At 42.1% G+C, this 9622-nt stretch overlaps 1 protein-coding gene across 5 annotated transcripts in view; it reads right to left on the reverse strand.

Moving 5' to 3' along the window:
* ophn1 (oligophrenin 1) overlaps positions 1-9622 on the reverse strand; it is a 202129-nt gene that overhangs the window by 25153 nt on the left and 167354 nt on the right. For all 5 annotated transcript variants that reach the window (XR_006313821.1, XR_006313820.1, XM_043705052.1 and 2 more), the window contains exon 22: positions 6603-6653. Coding sequence is in view for 3 of the 5 variants with exons in the window: in XM_043705052.1 (XP_043560987.1) it covers positions 6603-6653 (51 nt within the window). In the remaining 2 variants the exon portion in view is untranslated. The remainder of the gene's footprint in view (positions 1-6602; positions 6654-9622) is intronic.

Genomic DNA, 9622 nt, shown 5'->3' on the forward strand with positions numbered 1-9622 from the left:
TACCCTGGTTCAATGAGGAGAGTATGCCAACAGCAGCACTGTGTAGAACTGAAGAGGAGGTGTCAACTTGGTAAAGCTACCACACAGGATCACACGCATTCCCACAGCCAACAGGTAGACTCAAAACACTGCAGCCAGCAGTATCCGGTCATGATTGATATTAGACAATTAAACAACTAACTGGAGGATTAGGCCCAACATGCTCCCAGATCAATAATAATGGGGGAACCCAGTGTATCAATGCAAAAGATAAGACTGGGGCATTTGCAAACAAACAGTCAGCCAGAAGTGCCAAGTGGATTTCAGACCCTGAGGGCACCAGCACAATCAGATGCCAATCTTCACCCGTTTCAATTTACTCTACGTAAAAAGAGAGAAAGAGACAGCTGAAGGAACTGGACATTGAAACTGGCCCTGACAACTGCCTGCCCATACTCCTAAAGTCTTGCCCAGAGTCAAGCCAGTCCAGAGCAGCTACAACAGTGGCATCCACATGGCAATGTGGAAAATTTCCCAGGTATGTCCTATCCAGATAAAGCATGATAGTAAATTGCCAGAATAAACTAATCTCCTGGTCACCTGCAAAGAGGGAACAAAAACAAATTGCTGGAAAACCTCAGCAGGTCTGACAGCATCTGTGGAGGGAAAGCAGAGTTAACATTTCAGGTCCAGTGACCCTTCTTCAGAAGGGTGTCATCAGCAATCCCATTCATCAGTGATCAGAGCTGTATTTAATGTAGAATGTTGGGGGGTTATCGGCTGGTTAGGGAGCTGGAAAGAGTCCCACATCCCCTTCTTACAGGAGGGCAAGCTACTTTAAGTGTTTTAATTGGCCAACAGCAAGCCGCCCCTGGGATGAAGGATCTCAGAGGCAGGATTCCTGTCTCTTGAAGATCTGCCAATTACTGTGAGGCTGGCAACTGCATTACTGGCATTAGCTGGCAGTATACCCACTAGAGGCAGCCAGAGAAACACAGGCCATAGCTGAGTAAGGGGTGCTGAGGTGGAGTGGGACAGACGGAGGAGTTTTAGCACAGGCAGGGGGCATTTTTCTTTATGATTCCACCTCATCCCTTTCCTGATTCTCAGTCTCTCGATCAGGCAGAGACTACCTGACAAGGGCTCACTCCTCCTCCAACACCAGAAGCCTGCATACAACTGCGACAGGGTATGTGTTTTGGGTTTCTATCGCACAGTTGCCAGCCCTCCTCCACTCAGCGGCAGTGGGAATGAGAGGACTTCAATTGGCAGTCAGATGATAGGCCGTCAATGAGGCTTCTCATCTCCTATCAGAGACAGGAAGGAGAAAAGGCTCCTATCTGCCAACTTCTTGCCTAAATTAATTCACATTAAATTTTGCCCTCAGTGTGTGCTCTACCAGCAGTCTCTCCAGATCTCATTACATTCTTGGTACAAATATGGACATTATACCAACTGCCTGCAAGGTGAAAGTGACTGGCCTTGACATCAGGCCAGTATTTGACAGACTGTGACACCAAGCTGCCTTAGCAACATTAACTCTTTCGATCCCAATGGCTTCAATGTCATACCTAGCACAAAGAGGGTTGCAGTTAACGGAGCTCAATTATCTTGGCCTCAGGGCAACACCCCCAGTTTTTCGTGAGTATCCCACACGCCACCATCTTCAGCTGCTTCACTGACCCCTCCATCACCAGGTCAGAGTGGGACTGTTCACTGATGATTGCACAATGTTCAGCACCATTTGCAAATCCTCAGATACCAAAGCAGTCCAAGTCCAAATTCAGCATATCCTGGACAACATTTAGGCTTGAGCTGATAAGTGTGAAGCTCAGAAAATGATCTTCCCTGAGACAAGAGGATCTAACCATCTCCCCTTGACACTTCATGTCAGTACCATATGAATCCCTGACTCTCAATGTCTTGTGATTACCAGAAACTGAGCTGCACCTGCCAACCAAATGCTAAACCAGAAGAACAGGTCAAAGGCTGGGAATTCTGTGGCAACAACGTCACCTTCTGAATCCCCCAAGCCTATCATCTTAGAGGCACATGTCAGGCCAGAGATGGAATAGACTCCCTCTGTCTGTATGTCTTTATTCATTCATGGGATGAGGGCATCTCAGGCCAGGCCAGCATTTATTGCCTATCCCTAAATGCCCAGAGGGCAGTTAAAAGTCACCCACACTGCTGTTGGTCTGGCATCCCAATAGCCAGACCAGGTAAGGACATTAGTGAGCCAGATGGGTTTCCCAGACAATCACTAAGTTTCACTGTCATCATTAGACTCTAAATTCCAGACGTTTATTCGATTCAAATTCCACCACCTGCCACCGTGGGATTCAAACCCACATTCCCAGAACATTACCTGGCTCTCTGGATTTATAGTCTATTGATTATACCACTAGGCCATCACCTCCCATACTATAACTCAAGCTTGAAGAATATGCAGGACATTTTACACCATCCATTAACCAACCTGAGGAACATAAGAAACAGGAGGAGTAAGCCATTTAGCCCATTGAGCCTGCTCCACCATTCAATAAGATCGTGGCTGATCTTTACACGGACTCTGCTCCACTTACTTGACTGCTCACCATAACCCTCAATTCCTTTACTATTCTAAAATCTATCTTTGAATATTTTTTAAGGCAATGAGGTAGCCTCAACTGCTTCACTGAGCAGAGAATTCCATAGATTCCCTTTGGGTGAAGAAGTTCCTTCTCAACTCGGTCCTAAATCTGCTCCCCCTTATTTTGAGGCAATGCCCCCTAATTATAGTTTCACCGACTACTTCTACCTTATCTATGCCAGTCATAATTTTATATTTCTCTAAGAACCCCCCTCATTCTTCTAAATTCCAATAAGTACAATCTCAGTCTACTCAATCTTTCCTCTGCTCAATTCTGAAATCAACCTAATGTACTTCCTCCTCACCCCCTCCAGTGTCCGTACATCCTTTCTCAAGTAAAGAGACCAAATTTTACAGGGTATTCCAGGCGTGGCCTCACCAGTAGGCCTATACAGCTGCAGTATAACCTTCCTGTCTTTTAAACTCCATCCCTCTAGCAATGAAGGACAATTTTCCATTTGCCTTCTTAATTCCTGCTGCACCTGCAAACCAACCTGTGATTCAGGCACAAGGACACCCAGGTCCCTCTGCACAGCAGCATGCATCAATTTTCCACCATTTAAATAATGGCCCAGTTTGCTGTTATTCCTACCAAAATAGATGACCTCACGTTTACCAACATCGTACTCCACCTACCAGTCCCTTGCCCACTCATTTAACCTATCTATAACCTTCTGTAGGCTTTCAGTATCCTCTGCACACTTTGCTCTACCACTCATTTTAGTGTCATCTGTGAACCTTGACACACTGTACTTGGTCCCCAAATCTAAATCATCGATGTAAATTGTAAACAATTGCAGTCCCAATATTGATCCCTGAGGCATACCAATAGCCACTGACCACCAACCAGAAAAACATCCAATGTATTCCCACTCTTTGGTTAACTAATAGAAAGCAATCTTCCATCCATACTGATACATTACCCATAACACCACGCATCTTTATCTTGTGCAGCAACCTTCTGTGTGGTACCTTTAACCCAGTCAACTGGTGACCCGTGAACCTGGTCAAGCCCCTTCAGAATCTTTTATAATAATTGAATGAGATCATGTCTCATTCACCTGAACTCCACAGCATCCACCTGATTTACACACTTTCTCAGAGGATAACCTCCTAGGAACTGAGCTAGTGAACCTCTGCTGCTGCACTGCCAAAGGATGTATACTTTTAAACATGGATGCAGTACTCCAGGTGTGTCACCATCAAAACCTCCTACAATTATAATATGAATATTTAATTCCAATCTCCTTACTACAAAGGCCAAGAAGTCTATTGTACCTTCTGAATAGACCTGTGAAACTTCTACAAGTGTACCCAAGTCTCTTGAACATTAGCATTTCAAAGTTTCACACTGAACTCTCATCCCATCAATCCCTGTGGATTGAAAACCCAATTCCCAAATGTGAAAGATGGGTACACATTCCAACACTTCAAATTGCATTTATAATATATAAACTGCAAAATGTAAATCTGTTAATACTATACGTAGCCTTTCAATGGGAAAGGCTGCATTCAATGATCACCTCCCCGTATTTATCTCACCTTATTTCATGCCATCATACAAATACAGGAGGCTAATCAATTCTTTGAGCCCACACAGATTGCTGAAAGAGTTTGAATTATTCTGACTCTCTCCTCTTTCACAAAGCCCTGCAGGATTTTTCCTTTGAGTATTTAATTTATTTTTCAATTTCTATTTGATCTGCTTCCATCACTCCCTCAGGCAATGTATTCCAGATCATAAAACGCAAGCTTAAAAAGTAATATTTCCCTCTCGATTTTGTTTAGCCAATTGTCATAAACATGTTTCCTCTGGTTAGAATTGCCTATGCACTCTGAATTGGACTGTTCGAATTCTAAACACACTGTCAACGTGAAAATGAAAAAATAATTTTAAAAAAACCATGATGAGTGCTATGCTATATCTACGCCAGTCAATGTGTCATAGGTTAGACTGGTGCTGGGCACGCACAGCAGGTCAGACAGCATCTGGAGAGCAGGAAAATCAATGTTTCAGGCAAAAGCCCTTCATCAGAAGCCTCGGATAATGCCTGATCTACTGTGCTTTTCTAGCAACACTCTAATCTTGACTCTAATCTCCAGCGTCTGCAGTACCCACGTCTGCCTAACATGTCATAGGTGGCAATCATGCCTCTGATTCAGGGGACTCAGGGTTCAAGTCCCACTCCAGGACTTCAGCACAAGAATCCAGGCTGACACTCCATCGCTTCACTCTGTGATTGAGCTTTCCTTTGGAGGAAGGGTGAAGTCTGGGCCTTGTCTGACCCTTCAGTTGGATGCATGCAGTCTCAGGGCAGTGAAGAGCAGCAGCGTTATGGTCAATATTCATCATGCAATCAACATCACAAGAACAAATTCTCTGATCATTATCACGTTGCTGATTGTGGAGCCTGCTGAGAGCAAATTGGATGCTGTTTTTCCAACATCACTGCAGTTTGGAAAGTGCTTCAATGGCTGTAAAGCAATTGGAATCATTTGGTGGCTGTGAAAGGCATGTCTTTTCTTTCCCTCCCTGTACTGGGCACGCGTTGCTTATTTCACCCTCCCCCCCTCCATTCCTTACTTAACCTCCCCCAAGTGCAGCTCCATGAGGCCTGTGTTGACACACCAGAGAAGCAACCACTACAGACATTTAACATACAGCAGACAACCATCTTCATTTATTCCTGCAAGGCTCAACGTGAAAGGCATATGCTCTGGCTAGGATTGTGCATTTATGTTGTGGTGCTCAAAACAATCAAAAGTCCACACGGTCCTTTGCAGCAATAACTCTGTAAATTATAATCCAATCCTTTGGCTTTTATGCACTTACCACAGATTTCTCCAATGGGTTTTTCTTCCCCATTTGAAGGGGAAACTGACAGACTATTAAATGTACATCATACCTGTGCATGTTTTACTCAAAGAATTGTCCAATGAAAGTAATTCCCAAAACAATTCTGCACCTGCAGAAATCTCAGTGCTCAATTAAAACAGTAAACTCAACTTTGATTTCATGGCTTTGGAACTTTCCCCTAGCATTAGGCATGATGCCAGATTTTTCAAATGCCCCTTTTGTTACTATGCAACAACAAAAAAAATAGAAATTGCTGAAAAAGCTCAGCAGGTCTGGCAGCATCTGTGGAGAGAAATCAGAGTCAATGTTTCGGGTCCATTGACCCTTCCTCAGGAACTACAAATGCACTGGCAGTCAATGCAGATGGATGTCAGCACCTATCCTACCAAAACTACAAATGTAAATGCACTCTCACTATGAAACGAGATGCTGCCAATACCCCCATTTCAAAAAGTGGGAGTTCCTGAAGGGCTCACCTGATCAGCCACCACACCTCCAGCAAGAGGATCAGGAGGGCAACCTTGCTTTAGCATGTACTGAGTTTCAGAGTGTCATCTGGAAGAGGTATATTGACTGAACTTCTGATGAAATTCATTGTCGTTTTTGTTTAACGAAGTACACACCCTGAATCGTGTATACATATTTCAAATTGAGCAGGAACCAACCAGCCTCTTATAAAGATCTCTACGTGGACTGCAACCACAAGACAGTGGAAGCAAGATCGATAAGTTGGCAGCATAGTTAGTCTTTCTTCCACTTTCTGACCAGGCAATACCAAAACACCTTTCATTGGAAATCCAGGCATGGTGGAAACAGGAATTTTCCTAAACTTGATGCAAGCATTTAAAATGAAAGTGTGCAAACCCAATGGCCAATGTTTTACGCTGAGATATATTAAACAGAAAATCTCATTCTGTCAGAACCTCAGCTCAGTCGCTCTGAGCATTGTTCAGAAATACTGCCATTTAAATATTCTTGGTAAAACTCATTTCTCCCTAAGGCATTAATGAATTACATTAAAATAAATTGCTGCAGGTTATTAGGACGAAAACTCTTGAGAACCAAAGAGTTCTTCACCAGGTTTTTAGTAAAAGGGCTCATGGAAAGACATCAATAGTAATTATTGTCTCTTACCCGCCTGTTTTTCTAGCAGCATTTTCGAAAAACTTGGCTCTGGAAGCAACCCTATAAATTAAAACAGCACAGTCTATGAATTCCCTTGCAAAAAGTGACCTATCATAAATCCAACAGGAAAGTTTATAACTCGGTGTTCCAGTGACTGCCTGCTAGAACTGCATTCTAGCTCGTGAGGTTGTTAAAAGCTATAAAGTTATTTCTTTTGGTGGTGTAAGTGAAATGGATGTCTTCTTTAGCATGCAAATCAGAAAAAAGGTATACCTGTCGAAACAGCTCAAGAAATAATCACGTCCATTAAAAAGCATAGAATTTTGTCATAGTTGTCACAATTCTGGAGAAGAGGTTTATAGACGTTACTATGAGTTGGCATCATGTTGCCTGCCCAGGAGCCAGGGTGATGCTTACCTAGAAACTGCTAGTAAAGGCAGTGTGTGGGCCAAAGAAAAAGAGCAGTCTGCAATTTCTTTCAAAGAAATGGTTTTAATTTTGTTGACCCATTTAGACTGAAATTCAAAACCCAAAAGCAAAAAAAAATTACAAGATCAACACAAAGTGCTCAAGGATAATTTAATTCCAGATGTTAAATGGCAAGCACAATCAAAAGGCAGCAAATGCGAGTTACCTGCCCTAAGCAAAAAGGAGCAGAGGCAGACCAGAGTGTGTACAGGTCACAACATAAGGGAAGGGAAGGGAAGCGAAGCTACAGTCAGCCCCACATTTCTCTTGCGCATTAGCTAATGCATGCAGAGGTGGATACCACTTGTGAAAGGGGTCCAGTGTGGATGCCACAGCCATTTTTGTTATATAGCGATTCAGCTCATTCAGGATAGACACCAGCCCAAACGTACCCTAACACCAATCACTAGTTTCAGAAGAGAGAGAAGGTGGAGGCAGGAGAGGTGGTGAGATGAGAAGAAAGAAAAAAAAAGGATTTGGTGATGTAGTGAGTTGATTGACACTGACCTTTCACTTGGATATCAGAGTTTCAATTCAGCTCAAATATATTTGATGAAAATCTGTTAATTAGGGAACTATATGAAATGAATTGGAATGAATTTCAGTCCACATTCTATTGCGTTAAATAGTACTTTCATGTTGTTCGTGACACAGTGAAGGACCACACGCCAACTACATTGAGAAATGATAAACCTCATTGAGAGAAATACAAGAAATGCTTAAATCAGCATCCGTGGAGGCTTATTTCTTCACATCTGGTGTTCATATAAACCCAGAACATCCATTTGGTTGTGACAGCTATGAATAAATTAAATTAACAACGGTTCTTAAGCTTCATCACTGCTATATTCAAGCGAATCGATGGATGGCAATTAAACAGTAAAAGAAAAAGGTCTTTCATTACACCATTTGATTCATTAAAAGTGCAAGACTAAGATGAAAATGGCACAAAATAAGACTCAGCCCTATTTAGGTTTTAATTGCAATCAGCGGGAGAATCTACAGCAACATCACTTCAGGATGAGGCCAATGTTGATTTGGGATATTATCTTGGCATCTCCTAATGGCCAGCAGCAGAATGGCAGAAACAGAAGTTCAAGTCCACGTGGACTTGAAAGAAAGAGAGTGAACAATTTGCATCAAAATTCCATCCCAGTCACAAAAAAAACATAAAAACTGGCCAAAGATGTAATCAAAGTTACACAGATTCAGAAGACCGTTGGCAAAACTGATGCAAATGGAATGCCTGAGGTTACATCCACCAACCTAGCATGGCCAGACTAGCAGAGTGTTGTTGGAAGTTTTAAACTTGTAACTGGTACAGATTCTGACTATTGCCAGTTCAATCTGCTTATTAAAATGGTGGCACTCACCAAACCTTTCCTGAACGCATAGCTTTAACCAAAACTAAACTTCGACATGGGAGAAATATCTTTACATTCAACAGTCAATGTTGAAAACTGTATTTGTACTAAACCTGAGATAGAGCATGACAAATAATTTTCTACGAAAAGTATAAATAACCAATGTTCAGACAATAATCAGCACAGTACTTTCATGCCAAATTCACGCTGCAAGTATTAAAACTGCAACTTCCTGTAAAATGAGGTCTTAGCTTAATTTAGGAACACTTTCAATGCAACTCATTGGCAAATGGACCCGTATTCAAAGGAATTAGATTGTAAACAGCTCTGTGATATTAGTTAACTATTTTTCTTTATAAAACTATTTTCTGTTTAAGCCTTTCTGTCCCACATTTTGCGTTTTAAAGAGAAGGTGGCTTGGGGGTGTTGAAACCAATGCACAATCACATGCATCTCATGATATTTCTCTATCTTTTATGTACTTTTTTTCTGAAAAAGGAGACAAGGAAATCTCCTATCTGAACAGCAAAGGGCCATTTTGGCCTTTGACCCTCTTCTACCATTCAACAAACTGACGGTCGACTTGCAATTCAACACTAAATGAACGGAATTTCACAAGCACATTGGAAAATAGATGCCAAATCTGAAGAGTTTATCTATTATTTCCCTCACCACTGCCAACTCTCAAAAACCAGAGGTCCCTCAACATGGATTAATTCGCTTCACTTTGCCTTGTTTCCCAATGCTTGCTTTTCTCATTTCCTGAATTCTGAAGTGAATTTGTCTCTCAGAATACATTTGTTGGAGTTAATTTAAAAATCCTGACAGTCTTTCTTCGGCAGAAAGGTCTTTAAGATAACAATTGGTGATTTTGGTGTTAAAGAAATAAAGAGATAGGAAAAGGAGATTTAGTTCCACAAAAGTGGTAAGAAACTCCAGAATTGTGATAAATGGATCAATGTAATTACTATTTGCTTGGTATATTAAGGCACAATAAAAAGCTTATTCAATACCTCAGCCAGCAGGACTGGGTGAGATGCTGAACTGTGGGGTGTTGTTATGGCCCACACCCATCCAGATTTAGCAATCAATCAGGAGCCCACACACAGCAGCACTGGTTATCCAGCAACCACTTCATGTTTTAGTTAGGGGGAGAGAGGCGGGGGGGCGGGAGGGAAGAGAGGCGGGGAGAAGGGG

Source organism: Chiloscyllium plagiosum, chromosome 15, assembly GCF_004010195.1.
Source record: "Chiloscyllium plagiosum isolate BGI_BamShark_2017 chromosome 15, ASM401019v2, whole genome shotgun sequence".
NCBI lineage: Eukaryota > Metazoa > Chordata > Chondrichthyes > Orectolobiformes > Hemiscylliidae > Chiloscyllium > Chiloscyllium plagiosum.